Source organism: Alligator mississippiensis, chromosome 15, assembly GCF_030867095.1.
Source record: "Alligator mississippiensis isolate rAllMis1 chromosome 15, rAllMis1, whole genome shotgun sequence".
Taxonomy (NCBI): Eukaryota; Metazoa; Chordata; order Crocodylia; family Alligatoridae; genus Alligator; species Alligator mississippiensis.
The window spans coordinates 25,128,357-25,144,213 of NC_081838.1; the positions used below are offsets into that span (position 1 = coordinate 25,128,357).

Genomic DNA, 15,857 nt, shown 5'->3' on the forward strand with positions numbered 1-15,857 from the left:
CGCCCCACCCCCGCGTGCTCAAAGACCCCGCGCGGCCGCGGCCCCGCCCCCTCCCCACGCGGGCAGGGAGCCCGGGCGGCCGGGCCCCCCCGCTCTGGCATCCCGGGACTCCCGGAGCTGGGGACTGGAGCGGGGAGGCAGCGGCCCGGCTCACGCGGGGGCACCGTGACTGTCACGCGCTGCCCGGCTGGGGCGGGGGGGGGGCGGGGCAGGGCAGGACGCCTAGGTTCTCTGCCTCAGTTTCCCAATCCCGCCCCAGTTTCCCAATCTACCCAGAGGCCTTTGCTGCGGCCCAGCGGTCACTGCCCCCTGCCCCCACTTCTGCCTCCCATTGCGCCACCGGGAGGGGGGTGGGGCCTCCAGGGCAGGGGGGCTCCTACCAGGGGGCACCTGCGGTGGGGAGGGGGCAGTTAGGGGGGGCATCGCCGCAGGCAGAGGTAGAGGCAGACACAGCGGATGCAGATTCAGTTTCTATTCAGCTCGTTACAGCAGGCGCCAGGGAGGGGGCAGGGAGCTGCGGGGCGCCTGAGGGGTACCAGTGGGGCCCCAGGTGGCAGGTGGAGTGTGCGGGTTGGGAGTGAGGGGCAGCACGGTGGCCCCAGGGGGCTGTGGGTCAGGAGTGAGGGGCACCAGTGGGACCCCACATGGGGTGTGTGGGGTGGCAGTGAGGGGCACCAATGGGGGGCTGTGGTCAGGAGTGGGGGCACGGGTAAGACTGGGGGCATGACCCCAGGCTGGTCTCGCAGTTGATGGAGCGGAGGGGGGGGTGCAGATGGCCCCGCCGCAGCGTGCAGGGAGCCTGCGCCCGTCACTGACACGGGCAGGGCCCAGCCCCAGGTCACCGCTGGCCGTAGCAGGCCCAGAGCCGGCGCAGCTGGTCCCAGAAGAGGAGGCTCAGCACTGTGTGGGGCCCCATGCGGAAGTAGCAGGCCCCGAGGCCCTTGTAGAGGCCCAGGATGCCCTCAGCACGCACGGTGCTGGCGAAACAGTCGGCCACGCCCCGGTACAGTAGCCCCTGCGGGGACAACAGCATGAGGTGGCCCATGGCGCTGGGTGTGAGGGGCACCCGCGGTGGGGCCCTGCAGGTCGGGAGTGAGGGGCACCGGTAGGGGTCAGGAGTGATGAGCACCCACTGGGCTAGGGGTTGCAGGTTGGGAGTAAGGGGCACGCTCTGTGGGGAGATGCTGTGGGTTGGGAGTGAGGAGCACCCGCTGGGCCCAGAGCTACTGGGAAAGGGGGGGGACCGATTGGGCCCAGTGAGGGTTGCAGGTCAGGAGTGAGGGGTACCGCTCCCGCCCTGCTCACCTGCCCGCGGGGCCCGACGGGCTGGTTGTAGAGGCGGGTGCTGACCACATCAAAGGGCGTCATGGCCACGGCCACAGCCACGCTGCTGCTCATGCCGGCCGCCAGCGCCACCTGCCAGCCACCCGCTGGGAACACCTGGGGCGGGGGAAGGGGGTGGAAATCAGTTTTGGGGAGGGGCCAGGGAACCTTCACCCTTCCCTGCCCTCTGCCCGGTGCTCACCGCAAGCTGGTCGACAATATCCTTGGCAGATGAGAAGGTGCTGAGCTGGGTGGCTGAACCCACGGCCACACGTGGCACCGCTGATCCTGCCCCACGCCACAGTCCAGCCACACCCTGTGCCCTCCAGATCTGCCTCAGCGCCTGCACCATGCCCTGGGGTTGGCACGGGACAGGGGTCAAGGGGCAGTCCAGGTCTCCCCCCCCCCCCAGCTCAGGAGATCCAGTCATTTGGCCCTGAGCTATCAGGTGCTGGGATTTGGGGGTGGGCTCAGGGGCCATGATGGGGGAGGGGAGGGGCGGGGTTGGCCCGGCCCCCTCACCTGGTGCTGGTGCTGGTGCCCCACAGCAATCTCTGCAGCTGACTGTGCCTGGATGTGTGTCTTCACCTGCCCGGATGGATGGGCACATGAGCTTAACCCCACCACCCTTCCACAGCCTTCCTGTGACCCCCGCCCAGGGACTCCCCAGGTGGAGGGTGCTCTCAGCCACGGCCTCCAGGACACCGGCCAGATCCCCCGTGATCACCAAGGGTCTCCCCAGCAAGAGGTGTCAGCTAGCCACTTTTATACCCCGGCCTATGCCCGCTGCAACCACCCAGGGACTCCCCAACTAAAGGATGCTCCCAGCCACAGACCCCAGCCAGCCCTCCTGTGCCCACCTAGGGACTCCCCATCTGGAGAGTGCTCCCAGTGCCAGGCCCCCCCTATGGACTCACCAGGTAGAGGGGGCTGCCAGCCACGGCCCCCAGCACCCCTGCCAAGGCAGCAGCAATGGCACAGCGGGGCAGGCTGAGGTGCCCGTCGGGGTGGCGGGTGCAGCCGGCACTCTCAGCCAGGCCATAGATGCCCAAGCGCAAGCCGTTCATGGCCAACTGGTAGAGCAAGGCCGGGGCCAGGCCACGCTGCAGCGCAGTGGCACCGTCGGCCCGGGCGATGGCGGCCAGTGCCTGCAGCACATGGCGGTAGGGCCGGGCGCCAGCACGGGGCTGCAGCTCCCCCTGCAGCTGCATGCGCGTTTTTACCACCTCCAGTGGGTTGGTCAGCAGGCAGGCGCCGCAGGCTGCCAGCCCCCCCAGTGCAAAGTCCATGCCCCCTCCCCTGGTCTGGGGGTCGGGGCCAGGGGAGCTCCCACTTTCCAGGTCGCCACCACTGGGCTGCCCGTTCCCTGCCCACCGGTGTTCTGCCGGCAGCCTCGCCTCCTGCCTGCCAGGGAGCCAATGGGGAGCATCCCCTGCAAGCATGCCCCTTAGGCCACGCCCCCTCTGGGTGGTGTCAGCAGTGGAAAGGGGGCTGCTCCAGAGGCTTAAGGTTCCCTCTGTGGTTGGGGGGGGCGTGGCTCCCAGACACCCGAGTCCCTTCCAGGTGTGTGTGTGTGTGTGTGGGGGGGCGGGCAGCTGGGCGCCTGGGTCCTTTCCCGGCCTCTTGTGGCTGCCGCACCTCATTAATCCTGGCTAATCCCATCTTGAGTCACTTCTCCCAGCTCCTCCCTACTCGAGCTGGAGAGAGTCCAGGCATCCGGGCTGCATTCCCCCCCCCCAGCTCAGGGTCTCCAGCCCCCCCAACGCAGGACAGAGGGCTGAAGAACGATGGGGCTGGATGGGGTGCAGACCCCCCCTTCTCAGAGAACCCAGGTTTTCAGGGAGGGGGGTGAAGGTGGAGAAGACAGATGATGGGGGGGCATGGGCGCCCCAATAATTTAATGCACTTTGTACAGAGAAGCAGCTGCGCGGAGCCCTGCCTGGATTCCTGTCCCCCCCTGGCCCAGAAGCCCCCCACCCCCTGGGGCGGGGCTCTGTGCCAGCCCCCCAGTAGCGGTCCATGGAGAGGACCAATGTGGGACTGTGGGCCTTGGACGCCTGGGTCCCCATGGGGGGCACGAACAGTCAGCCAAGGTGACGGCAGTGGACGGAGGGCCCGGACCCCTGGGTCCCCCGGATGCCTGGATCCCTAGGGGTCGACGAAGGAGACGGCGATGTAGCGGGTGCCAGCAGTGGTGGGCAGCCCCTCGTGGAAGTGCGTCAGGCGCCCAGGGTGCAGCAGGCTCCAGCCCTTGCGTGGGGCTGACACAGTGCAGCCGTAGCGCAGGAACCGGCACCCACCGCCCTGGGGGGAGGGGGCACTGGATCACAGGGAGCCACAGGCACAGAGCCTCAGTGCCCCTCACTTCTGACCCGCAGCTCTCAGGCCCACAGTGCCCCTCACTCTTGACCCACATCCCCTGCCTCCTCCAGTCCTGTCGGTGCCCCTCACTCCCAACTCATATCCCCTCAAGCTGGTGGTGCCCCTCACTCCTGACCCACAGACCCCTGCCCCCCACAAGCTCTCCTGGTGCCCCTCACTGCCATCCTGCAGCCCCCTGCCCGCCCTCCCCCGCCCTAGGCCTGCCGGTGCCCCTCACTCCCAACCTGCAGCCCTGGCTTGGGCAGGGCAGGGGTCTGACCTCGTAATCCTGCCCCTTGTGGTTGAGGGCGATGTTGACAGTGAAGGTGGCGGCGTCGTGGTGGGGGCGCAGTGCTGGCTGGCTCTCGGGCCGGTACCGAACCACGAAGTTCAGCCCTGACTGTGCCTGGGGGCAGGGGTCACAACCTGGGGCTGGGGGGCGGTGCAGCCAACCTCCCACAGCATCCGCAGCCCTGCTACTGCCCCTCATTCCTGACCTGCAGGCCCCCGCCCCTCCCAGCCCTGCTGGCACCCCTCACTCCCAACCCGCAGTGCCCCCACCCCGAACCTTGGTGTAGTAACCCGGGAAGAACTTCTCAGTCACAGGTGCCACAAACTGGCGTAGGAATTGCAGCCACTCGCGCTCCAGCCCCACCTGCGCCAGGTGGATGTCGTCCGTTGGCACATTCTCGTAGCCCCCAGATAGGCGTGCGTCCTGTGGCGGTGGCAGCACCGTCAGCAGAGGGCACTCACAGGCCTGCTCCACCCCTCCATTGCCAACAGGGGGCGCTGTGTGTGGGCAGGGGTGGGGCTCAGACAGGGGGCAGGGGGGTTTCAGCCCCCACCCCCTCCTGACACTGACCTCGTGACGCCCCCCTGACCAGCCCCCGTGGGTCTCCATGATGTTGATCAGCTCGTCGCACAATGCATCCGATGCCAGTGGGAACCAGAACACATCTGGGCATGGCTGTCGGGGCAAGACATGGGGGTGGGGGGTTAGTACCCTGGTCTGGTGGGAGCCGAGGGACAGGGGCAGGACGGGGAGGGGGTGTTTTGCTTCCTGGGGGCTGTGGGTCAGGAGTGAGGGGCACCAGCCAGGCTGGGGGAGGCAGGGAGCGATGAGTCTGGAGAGGTGGGGCTGCGGGTTGGGAGTGAGGCACCAACTGAGTGGTGGGGGGCTGTGGGTCAGGAGTGAGGGGCACTGACTGGGGGGGCCCACCTGCTCATAGAGGTCGGCGTCCAGCACACGGGTGTAGTTCTCGTGGATGTATTTCTCTTGCCAGTCCTGGGTAGCAGACCCGTGTCAGGTCCTGACCTCTGACCCCCATCCACCCATTAGGTCCGGCCAGCCCAGCCCTACCTCTTCTCCCTTCGAAACTGCCCGCAGTGCGGGTGGGGAAGCATGGGAGGGTGCAGGGGGTTGTCAGAGATCTACCCAAGGTCCAGTGCAAAGATCAGAGATCAGGTTGAAAAGGTCAAGGGTCAGAGGCGCTCACCAGGAGGATGCTGAAGAGCTGCCAGAGGCTGGTGGTGGGATCAGGGAGCAGGGGAATCAGGGATATAGAGGTCATGGGACAGAGGTCAGAAATCAGGGGTCAGGGCACTCACTAGGAGACTGTTGAAGATTTGGCAAAGATTGGAGCAGGGATCAGAGGTCAGGTCACTCCCCAAGGGACTGTTAATGTTTTGCCAGAGGTCACTGAGCAGAGATTGGAAATTGGGGACAGAGGTCAGGGTTCGGAGGAGAGAAATCAGGGACTCTCACCAGTGGGGTACAGAAAATCTGGCAGAGGTCAGGAGCAAAGGTCAAAGGTCAGGGGACTCACGAGAGGAGTAACTAAAGGCTAGCAGAGGTTGGGGTCAAGCCCTCACCAGGGGGGTGTCAAAGATCTGGCAGAGTTCAGAAGCAGGGATCAAGGGTCAGGGCAGTCACTGGGGAGTATCAACAATCTAGCAGAGGTCAGGGGCAGGGGTCAGGGGTCTGGCACTCATCATAGGGGTGCTGAAGATCTGGCAGAGGCCAGGAACAGGGATCAGGGGTCAAGGGTCACAGCACTTACTAGGGAATCCTAACAAATTCTAGTTGGGGTCAGGGATAGAGGTCATGGGGCAGGGGTCAGGCACTCACCAGAGGGGTATCAAAGATTTGGCAGAAGTCAGGAGCAGGAGTCAGGGCACTTACCAGGGAAGCATCCAAAATCCAGCTGAGCTTGGGGGCAGGGGGGTCAGGCACTCACCAGGGGGTTGTCGAAGATCTGCCAGAGGTCGGGGTAGGGCCGTGACACGTTGTACTTGGCCGTGGCCAGCAAGTGCCCAAAGTCCTCCTGGTTCGTGATGTGCAGGAACACACCCTGTGGGGATGCCCCCCCCGACCCTAGTCACGTCATGGCCCAGCCGCACACACGTACGCAAAGGGGGGGGGAAGGGAGGGGGATGACCCCACCTTGTCCCGCAGGCTCTTGCAGAAGGCCATGTCGGGGTCCGTGTCCTCCAGCGTGAAGACGTGCCGGTCCTGCAGCTCGACCCGTAACACGGTGCCACGCACCAGGTAGGCCTGGCTGATGTAAGGCACATTCCACACCCCGCTGCCACCAGCACGCACAGGGGGACATGGACAGATATGTGACATCAGCCAGGAGCTGTGTGTGTGGGGGGGGGATCACAGGGGTGGGGATGGGGGCAGGACCAAAGAGCTAAAAAAACCTCGAGCTGGGGGGGGCACTCTGGGGACGTGGTGAAGGGCAGAGGCCCCAACCCCTGGGAGGACTCACATGCGCTTGCCCTGCACAACATCCACGTAGTCCTCTGCCCGGGCGTAGTAGCTGTCAGGGCTCAGTGCCCCCCAGAAGTTGGACCACAGCTTCCCGGGCCGCGACACCATTGGCGCCACCACTTTCCTGGGATGGGGGGGTGCATTAGACCTGCCTCCCAGGCTGAAATGTAGGGGGGTGGGGTGGGGGGGCTCTCTCACTTGTTGAGGCGGAGGAGGTGGCGCAGGGTGCGGGGGTCTGTCAGCGCCACGTCTGCATCCAGGCTGAAGTAGAAGTCACAGTTGGGGTCCTGCCGGCAGGTGTCCCTGGGTGGGCACAGGGTGGGATGCGAGAGGTGGGGGTCACACAGGGCCTGCCTGCACTGCCTGTGAGCTCCCCTGTGGCCCCACGCCCCTCACATGACTGTCTGGATCTCACCCGGGCCACACCACTCCATGCAGCTGTCTCAGGCCCCACCCCCAGTGCCCAGGTCCCACCCCTTAGCTCCACCCCATCCACATGGTCGCCTCAGGCCACACCCCCACATGGTCTATCACAGGCCCCACCCCCAATGGCTTGTCAGACACCTCCAGTCCAAGCCCCACCCCTCACATTGCCATGTTACAGGCCCTACCCCCAGCCTCACCCCTCCACCTGGTCATGTCACAGGCCCCGCCCCCAGCCCTGGCCCCTCACATGGCCATATCCCGGGCCTCGCCCTCGCTCAGATCCTCCTCCGGGCCCACGATCTTGATGGTGGCGAAGGCAGCACGGAGCTGGGGCCAGGCCGCCTGTACATGCTGCTCATGAAGCACCTCCTGTTGGGGGGGTGGGGGGAATCCAGGGCAGTAAGTGAGGGAGGGGGTCACATGCACCTGCACACATATATACACGCGTGTGCACACTCATGCTGTTGTGGGTGAAGACACAAGGGAGCGTAGAGGTTGCTCCGGTCTCAGAGATAGGGATGCATGCATGTGTGCAGATGGGTGTGTGCATATGCATGTATGTGCGAATGCGACTGTATACGTATACCTGTGTGAATGTGTATGTGTGTTTTTGTGTGCGTCTTGCATGGGGTGTTGCAGGGGGCACATGCGTGCACATACACACGTGTGCAGACCCATGTGAATGGACTCACGCTGTTGTGGATGAAGAGGTACAGGTGGGTGTAGGCCCAGGGGATGGGCTCTAGGCCCAGAGGATGTGACTTCTTACAGGACAACTTTGAGGAGGAGGAGGACACACACACACACACACACACACACACACGTGTACAGGCATGCGCAAACTCACACTGTTTTGGATAAAAATATATAGGCGGATGTAGAAGCCCCGGTCCTGGGGTACAGGGTGTGTTGTAGGAGAATTGGAGGTACAGGAGACACGTGTGTACACACACGCATGCACACGGGTGTGCTAGACTCACGCTGTTGTGGATGAAAAGGTGCAGGCGGGCGTAGGGGTAGCTCCAGCCCAGCAGGCGCTGCAGGAACAGGGGCAGGAACGGGGTCGGCTGCTCGATGAACACTCCCACCTGCACCCGCGGCAGGGCCTCATCCTGCACCCAGGGATAATGGGGGGGCGGTGGGGAGGGTCAGGCACCCCCAAACCACCCCCAGCACCCTCACCTCTAGCAGGGGGGTCAGGGATATCACAATCTAGCAGGGATATCACAATCCCTGTAGGAGCCCGCCTCCTCCTACAGAGGGGAATTGGACCTTCTCCAGCCCCACCCCCTAGTGGGGGCAGGTTAGGGGTCCACCGCCCCCCCCCACCCCCCCCTCCAACTCACTGGGACCCCCGTGAGATCGTGCAGGTCCTGGTCGCAGACGCCACAGCCGCCCTCATAGGTCCAAGCGTTGGGGATGTAATTACCCAGGTAGTTCAGCTGCAGCTGGGGCAGGGGAGGGGGCGAGTCATAACGGCCCCCCTGCCCGCCATTACCGGGGGCAACAGGTGGTTACCATGGTAAGGAATGGGGCTGTTCTCTTGGGAGGAGTGATGGGGACTGGAAATGGCCTTGCTGGGGGTTGGTCAACATGGAAACAGGTTAGACGTGGGGGGGGCCTGCAACATGGAAAATGTGGCGGGGGGACCACAGGGAGGGTGCGGTTACCTTGGAGGTGCGTGAGGGGGAAATGGCTGGTCATCACAGTGACAGTTGTGGGGGGGTAGCTGGTCGCCACAGTTACCTTGGTGGGCCCGTTGCCGTGGATGACGACGGGCAGGGTGTCGTAGGCTACATTGCGGGCCCGGGTCCGGTCCTTCTCGAACTTTAGCACCACCTCATCTACCGCATTGGGGGGGGGGGGGGGGTGGGTCAGCAGGCAGAGAGCCCAGGAGTGAGTCGTCGTGTCCTCCCCCCCCCGCCTTCACGACCCGCCGGGACTCACCGATGGCTCCGTTGAGATTCTGGAAGATCTGGGACCTGTGGTCCAGCGCCAGCCCGAATTTCTCCTGGGGGGGGGGGGGCGCAGTATTCGGTCCAGGTCCCCGCCCTGCTCAGCCCACCCCACGGTGCAACCCCCCAGGTGCCCCCCCGGGCGCCAACCCTGCTCGGTGCAGCCCAGCCCAGGGCACCACCCCCTGCTCTGGGGGTCCTGCCAGCTCCTGGGGGGCCTGGCCCACCTCCCCCCCGACTCACGCGCAGAGCAGGGTCGAGGTAAAGGCGGGTGTAGAAGAGCTGGTCATCATCGTCGTCCTTGTACTTCCACAGCTGTACCAGGCGGTGGATCGCAGGCGCGAAGCCGATGAAGCCTGTTGGGGGGTGGGGGGGCAAGGGGACTTGGGTAATGAGCAGAGATCCTGGTCTTCTCCGATAAAAATAATCCCAAACTTTCTGATTAAAAAAAAATAACCCAAAATCTACACTTTTTCATGATTAAAATGAATGTTACATATTTTATACTTATACACACACATGCAGAAACATCACTAATTAATTATGTTTGTAATATATATACACACACACACGGAAATGTCACTAATTTTGTGCACACAGCTGTATATAAAATGGCACTAGTTACGTGTGTGCACGCAGGTATAAAACATCACTATGTGCGTGTATATAAAACCTCACTAATTGGGCGTGTGCATAGATATAAAATGTCACTGTGTGTATATAAAACCTCATTAATTGTGTGCGTAGATATAAGACGTCACTAATTACGTGCGTGTGTATATAAAACATCACTAATTGTGTAGGAATTTTAAGTTAGCAATTTTAAGTTTGCTATTATGAATTAAGCTTGTTATTGTATTTTAATATTTTGTTACTGTATTTTTATATAGCAAAACAAGTATACTTTCTTTTTGCATTTTTTTTTTTTATGATCCTTGGATGTATGGGTGAATGAGTGCAAAGTGATCGGTAAAAGCAGAAATAAGCTATGTGTTAACAAACAAGTGATTGCATGGTGAGCTATGCTATGAGGCTGAAGCGGTAAATTCAGAATCCAGTCGGTACCAGGTGAAGAATAAAGATAAACTGAAAAGATAAGATTGAAGACACAGTCTGCAACACCTCAAAGCGAGAAACTCCGGGCACAGCCCATGCCAGCGATAATGGAAGAGTGTTGTAAAGACAGTGATTGAAGAGCAACACCTCAAGACAATGATGCATGGGCCTAACTGCCTGTCAGGATGGAAAAGTACTGAGATTTCAAACAAAGGAGCCACAGAATCAGGAAAGGCAGACCAGTCACCCAACACCAACTTGACAAGCCTACATAGGAGAGAGACTTAGCAGCAAGAAGTGAGGTAACACTGCAAACTTCACTGCAACACAGACACATCTGTATCCCCTAATCCTGATCTCATACTAACTAGGCTGGCCACCTAGTGAGCAACGCACTTTGGTAACTATAACATCTGCAGAATAATTGAGAGCGAATGTGTGTGTGAATGTATAAGTACTCTTTTGAATGTTATAATCAATAAATGTGGCATCTTGCCTTATCCCCCTCATAAGGTCTTGGTAATCATTTGAGCTAATTGATAAGTTGTGCAACTGTGTGCTTGTGTAGATATAAAATGTCACTAATTATGTATGTGTGTATATAAAACATCACCCAAAACACACCAAAAAAGCTGTGATATACAGCCAAGCCCTCAGATACCACTGCATCTGTACTGAAGAGAACACCCGGGATCGCCACCTCGCCAATCTGAAAAAGGCTTTCACCAAGCAAGGACACTCCTTCAGAGAGGTAGATCGCACGTTTGAAAGAGCCACCTGGATACCACGTGAAGAACTGCTGCAGTACAGAAGAAAAACCACCCACAAATCGCACACCGCTGGTTATGACCTATCACCCATCCCTTGAACCTATACGGAAAATCCTCAAAAAATTGCAACCCATATTAGAAAAAGACCCTATTCTTAAAAAAATCTTCCCAGAGCCACCCATCCTAGCCTTCAGACAAGCACCGAACCTCGCCAACCTCATCACAAGAAGCAAACTTCCTCAGCCCCAGAACACACCAAAAGGATCCAGCCCGTGCCATGACAAGAAATGCAAAACCTGCCAACACATCTCCACCACCCCCACTGTTACTACACCCCTCAACAGAGCCATCAGCATCCCAGGATCTTACAGCTGCACCTCCAGGAATGTGATATACCTCATCCAATGCACCAAATGCCCTGATGGAAGATATGTAGGAGAGACCAGACAACAACTGCGCACCAGAACGAACGCACACCGGAAATCCATCAAAGACAAAAACACCCAATTACCGGTGGGGGCACATTTCTCACAGGAGGGCCACTCTCTCTCCAATCTCTCAGTCCTGATCCTCAAGGGAAATTTACACACTTCCCAGAGACGAGCCTATGAGCTCCATTTCATCAGCTTGCTGGATACTAGAGATCAGGGACTAAACACAGACATTGGATTTTTGATACATTACAATCTGCCTGGCAACTGACTCCCCAGCCCAGCCCAGCCCCGGGCTTCTTCACTTTTCATCCCATCCAGGAAGAGCACGCAGCAACTGCAGCAGCGTCCTTAGCCTGACGAAGGGTTTTTGAACCCAAAAGCTTGCTTAACAACTATTCTCCAACCATTTGGGTTGGTCTAATAAAAGATATCAAATTCACCCAAGGAACCTTGTCTGCCATCACTAATTATACACACGCATAATTATAGACACAGATATAAAACGTCACTATCTGGAAAAATGCGGCCTCGACTACTTCACAGTCCAGTGGCTAGGTAACTGGCTCTGTGGTAGGACCCAGAGAGGACTGATTGACAGAACTGAGTCATCAGGGCAGAGGGTGACCAGTGGCGTCCTTCGGGGCTCAGTACTCAGACCGGTGCTTTTCAACATGTTCATTAACGATTTGGATTCAGGTATTATCAGCAAACTTTGTCAGATTGCTTGTGACACCAAGCTATGGGGGAACGTGGTCACGTGAGAAGACAGGCTGGCAATACAGGCCGACCTGGACAGGCTCACGAGGTAGGCGGACCTCAACCTGATGTCATTTACTATGGAGAAATGTCAAGCGCTCCATCTAGGGACAAATAATCCACAACACATTTACAGGCTTGGCAGTGCTACTCTCGCCAGAACCACAACCAAATGAGACTTGGGTGTCGTGAGACAACAAAATGAACATGAGCCACCAATGTGATGCCGCAGCTGGCAGAGCAAATCAAACACTGGCATGATCTACCAATGTATCTTGAGCAAGACTAAGAATGTCATCCTCCTGCTCTGCTTGGCATTGGTGAGACCACAGCTGGAGCACTGCGTCCAGTTCAAGGTGCTGCACTTCAGGAAGGATGTGGAGAAGCTCGAGAGTCCAAAGGAGGGCCATACACATGATACAAGGACTGAAGAACAGGCCATACAAAGAGAAGCTGAAGGACCCGGGACTGTTCAGCGTGGAGAAGAGAAGACTCAGAGGGGACTTGGTGACAACCTATAAGTATATCAGGGACATACATCACGGCCCGGGGGGAGCATCTCTTCACCAAGGACCCCCCCAGGGGAGCAACAAGAAATAACAGGCATTAACTGATTGAAGATTGCTTCAGACTGCACATAAGGAAAAACTTCTTTCCAGACAGTCGGCTTGTAACAGGCTCCCCCCAGAGCTGGTCCAGTCACTCACCCTGCCATCTTCAAAAAGCGTCTTGATGCCCACCTTGCAGGGGTCATCTGACCCCAGCAGTCTTTTCTGCCCGAGTGCAGGGGGGCTGGACCCCATGAGCTGTAAGGTCCCTTCCAGTCCCTAACGACTATGAATTTACCTGTGCGCATATATATAAAACATCACTAATTAATTGTGTGTGCGCACATAAAATATTGCTAATTAATTACATGTGGGGGACAACACAATGGTATTTCATTTTAAAATCACAGAAAAATAAGGATTTTTTTAAGTCAGAAACTTTGGGATTTTCTTAACCTGGATCCCTAGTGAAGAGCCCCTGCCCAGACCCCCCTCGCCAGGGGTCCCCAGCCCTTCAGGCCCTCCCAGCCTGCCCCAGACCTTCAAACTGCTCCCCCAGCCATACCCCCAGAGTTGAGGTAGGGCTTGGTGCCGGCGGGCGCGGAGGGGTAGCGAGGTGCCAGGTCCCAGTCGGGCCAGCAGAAGCTCTCAGCTGAGAAGACGACACGGCGCCCAAAGCGTGCGAAGCGCGACAGCAGCTCCCCAGGGCTGCCAGCCAGCACCACGTCGTAGCTGTGGGGGGAGACACTGTGAGACCCCCCCCACCAGCACACAGATGCCTCCCAGGTCCCCAGCCAGAACCACATTGTAGCCGGGAGGGTGGCGGGGAACGACGATGACACGACACTATGAGACCCCCATTCTTGGCCAGCACCACTTTGTAGCTGGGGGGGGTGGGGGGAGACACCGTGAGACCCCCCCCCAGCACAGAGACTACCCCCTAGGTCAGCACCACCTCATATCTGGGAGGAAAGAGATGCTGTAAGACCCTTCCCCACCCAGCATGGAGACCACCCCTGACGCCTGGCCAGCACCACATCAGATCTGGTGGGAGGGAAGAAAAACCATGAGACACCCCACTTCCCCACAGCTGCTCCCAGTCCTACGGAGATCCCCTCCGCAACCCTGCTCACCTGTCAACGAACATGATGACGAGGTCATGGTGGGCGCCATGCTGCACCATCTCGGCCTGCAGCCAGCGCACCTTCTGCCCCCCCCCGACCGTGCGTGCCACATCGCCCCCCTGCCACGGCTCCCCCAGGCCCAACGTCTGCAGGGGGAAAGGGAGGACGAGGTCAGTGGGGGGCAGCCCTCACCAAGCCCAGTGTTTGGGAGGAGTGTGGGGTGCTGAGCTCTCACCCCCAGGGTCTCTGGGAGAGGTGGGGGTGGGGTGGGGGCGAGAGCGGGACACCCGAATGCCTGGGTTCTCTGGGGCCGTGGGGGGCTGTGGGGGGGGGGGGGGGGTCGTCTCACCCGCACAGTGTAGTTGAAGTACCGGGCGGTGCGCAGGAAGCGCTGGTATCCCTCCGTCTGCTCTGTGGCCACAGTGATCACCAGCAGCTTGTCTGTGGGTGCAGGGGTCAAAGGTCAAGGGTCAGCCTGTGGGGAACCCGTCCCCTGACCTGGGATCCACTCCCCCACCTCCCTGCCCTGGAGCTCTCCCTCCAGGCAGCAGTGCTGGGTTGTTACCCCATGGGTCAGCAAGGGGGGCTCTTGGAGCCCAGACGCCTGGGTTCTCTCTGGGTCTGGATGGCCAGTGGGGCCCAGTGGTGACAGCCAGGAGCCCGGACACCTGGGTCCTCTATCCACGGGCAGGCAGCGGGGCCTAGGGGGGAGAGCTGGGGTCCTGGACACCTGGGGTCTCTGGCTGTGGCAGGGCAGTGCTGTCTGGCGGCGAGGGCCAGGAAGCATCTTGGCTGGGCCGGAGGCAGCTGGAGTCCTGGCCTGGCCCCAGGTCTGCATTCTTGGCTGGGCCGTCACCCACCCACCCCCAGTCCCCCCAGCCCTGCCCTTGGGGGTGTGGGGGGCAACAGGACCCAGGTGTCGGGCTCCCGCCTGTCACCCCGGATCAGGCCCCCCTGGACAGGGGATCCAGGCGTCCTGGCGCCTGGCCCGCCCACTTCCTCCAGCTTCTTGAAACCCCGGTGCCCGCCAGGACAGGAACCCAGGCGGCCGAGCTCCCGGCAGCCCCCACTCTGAGGCCCCCCGGGCCCCTGCCAGCCAACCGGCATGCCCACAGCCCCAGCCCGAGCCCCCAGCCCCTCCACCGCCCTCACAGACAGCCCAGGCGGCCGAGACCCCAGCCCCCTCGTTGTGAGCCCCTCCTTCTGCCCCCAGAGAGCCCAGGGGTCCGGGCTCCACCCTGCTGCTCTGAGCCTCCCTCCCTCCCTCCCTCCCAGGACCCAGGGGTCTGGGCCCCCAGCCCCCTCCTCTGAGCCTCCCTCCCCCCGCCACAACCCAGGGGTCCGGGCCCCCACCCCCCTGCTCTGAGCCTCCCTCCCTCCCTCCCAGGACCCAGGGGTCTGGGCCCCCAACCCCCTCCTCTGAGCCTCCCTCCCCCCCCCACGATCCAGGGGTCCGGGCCCCCACCCACCTGCTCTGAGCCTCCCTCCCCCCCCACGACCCAGGGGTCCGGGCCCCCAGCCCCCAGCCCCCTGCTCTGAGCCTCCCTCCCTCCCTCCCTCCCTCCCAGGACCCAGGGGTCCGGGCCCAGCCCCCTGCTCTGAGCCCCCCGGTCGCAGTGGCCCGGACGCCCCCCAGCACTCACCGGGGTTCAGCACCGCGGGCATCGGCTCCAGCTCCGAGCCCAGGGCCAGGATCGGGGCCAGAACCAGGAGCAGGATCGGAGCTGCGGCTGCCTGGGGCCGCTCCATGGCGCCTCTGCTGGGAGCCCCCCCGGCCCCGCCCTCCCCGGCAGCCCCTCCCCCTTGCTCCAGCTCCAGCCCCCGCCCCCTGGCGGGCTGACTCCTCCCCCTGGGGAATCCCCCGCCGCGCCCACGTGGGGGACAGCCGGGGAACCAATCAGCGGCCCCGGGGACACCCCTCCCTAGCCAATCAGCGCCCTAGAAAGTTCCCGAGGCGGGGGGGGCGGGGGAGAGAAGTTCCAGGCGCCGGAAGTGTGGCTTCCGGCTGCCACGTTGCCAAATAGGGGGGCGCGGGGGTGGGGAGCAGGGACAGGGGCATTGTGGGCAGGAGGCGGATCCAGACCGGCGCTGGGAAAGGGGGTGGGGCCTGGAGGAGGGGGTGGGGCTTGCTGGAGGCATTGGGGAAGGGGTCTTGACCCAGCCCCTCCTACCTCCTGGAGGCGGGGTCTGTAAGGAAAGGGGCGTGGCGTGGCATCGAGGGGCGTGGCCTGTGACGGGAAGGAAGTGGGTTTGCCCCGAACAAGATGGCGGCGGCGGGGCGGAAGTGGCTGTGCCCCGACCAAGCTGGCCGCAGCGGGGCGGAAGTGGCTG

At 61.2% G+C, this 15,857-nt stretch overlaps 2 protein-coding genes across 3 annotated transcripts; both read right to left on the minus strand.

Moving 5' to 3' along the window:
- Nucleotides 1-457: 457 nt before the first annotated feature.
- Nucleotides 458-3,090, minus strand: SLC25A35 (solute carrier family 25 member 35). The gene is made up of 5 exons (XM_006271846.4): nt 2,241-3,090; nt 1,846-1,911; nt 1,526-1,678; nt 1,306-1,440; nt 458-1,015 (listed from the first exon to the last, which is right to left on the minus strand). Exons 1-5 carry the CDS (start codon nt 2,964-2,966, stop codon nt 839-841), a joined length of 1,257 nt encoding a protein of 418 aa, XP_006271908.3. The 5' UTR covers nt 2,967-3,090; the 3' UTR covers nt 458-838.
- Nucleotides 3,091-3,191: 101 nt separating this feature from the next.
- On the minus strand, nt 3,192-15,305 carry PLOD3 (procollagen-lysine,2-oxoglutarate 5-dioxygenase 3). Of its 2 annotated transcripts, XM_014601683.3 has the most exons (19): nt 15,170-15,304; nt 13,876-13,967; nt 13,536-13,672; nt 12,968-13,134; nt 9,082-9,194; nt 8,831-8,894; nt 8,630-8,727; nt 8,230-8,331; nt 7,864-7,995; nt 7,131-7,252; nt 6,656-6,760; nt 6,456-6,581; nt 6,128-6,269; nt 5,922-6,035; nt 4,904-4,969; nt 4,547-4,651; nt 4,253-4,399; nt 3,965-4,090; nt 3,192-3,627 (listed from the first exon to the last, which is right to left on the minus strand). In XM_014601683.3, exons 1-19 carry the CDS (start codon nt 15,273-15,275, stop codon nt 3,472-3,474), a joined length of 2,220 nt encoding a protein of 739 aa, XP_014457169.1. In that variant the 5' UTR covers nt 15,276-15,304; the 3' UTR covers nt 3,192-3,471. The 2 variants fall into 2 exon arrangements, with proteins under 2 accessions (XP_014457169.1, XP_059574331.1); XM_059718348.1 differs by lacking the exon at nt 3,965-4,090 and having other exon boundaries at nt 15,170-15,305.
- Nucleotides 15,306-15,857: the final 552 nt, after the last annotated feature.

Coding starts and splice junctions, on each gene's coding strand:
- SLC25A35 (XM_006271846.4), bottom strand. CDS start 2,966: ATGAGGTGCGGCAGCCACAAGAGGCCGGGAAAGGACCCAGGCGCCCAG. Junction 1,679..1,845: donor GGCACCAGCACCAGCACCAG/GTGAGGGGGCCG, acceptor TGCCAACCCCAG/GGCATGGTGCAGGCGCTGAG. Junction 1,016..1,305: donor CCGTCGGGCCCCGCGGGCAG/GTGAGCAGGGCG, acceptor TTGTCCCCGCAG/GGGCTACTGTACCGGGGCGT.
- PLOD3 (XM_014601683.3), bottom strand. CDS start 15,275: ATGGAGCGGCCCCAGGCAGCCGCAGCTCCGATCCTGCTCCTGGTTCTG. Junction 7,996..8,229: donor ACGATCTCACGGGGGTCCCA/GTGAGTTGGAGG, acceptor CCCTGGGTGCAG/GATGAGGCCCTGCCGCGGGT. Junction 4,652..4,903: donor ACGCCGACCTCTATGAGCAG/GTGGGCCCCCCC, acceptor TTGCCCCGACAG/CCATGCCCAGATGTGTTCTG.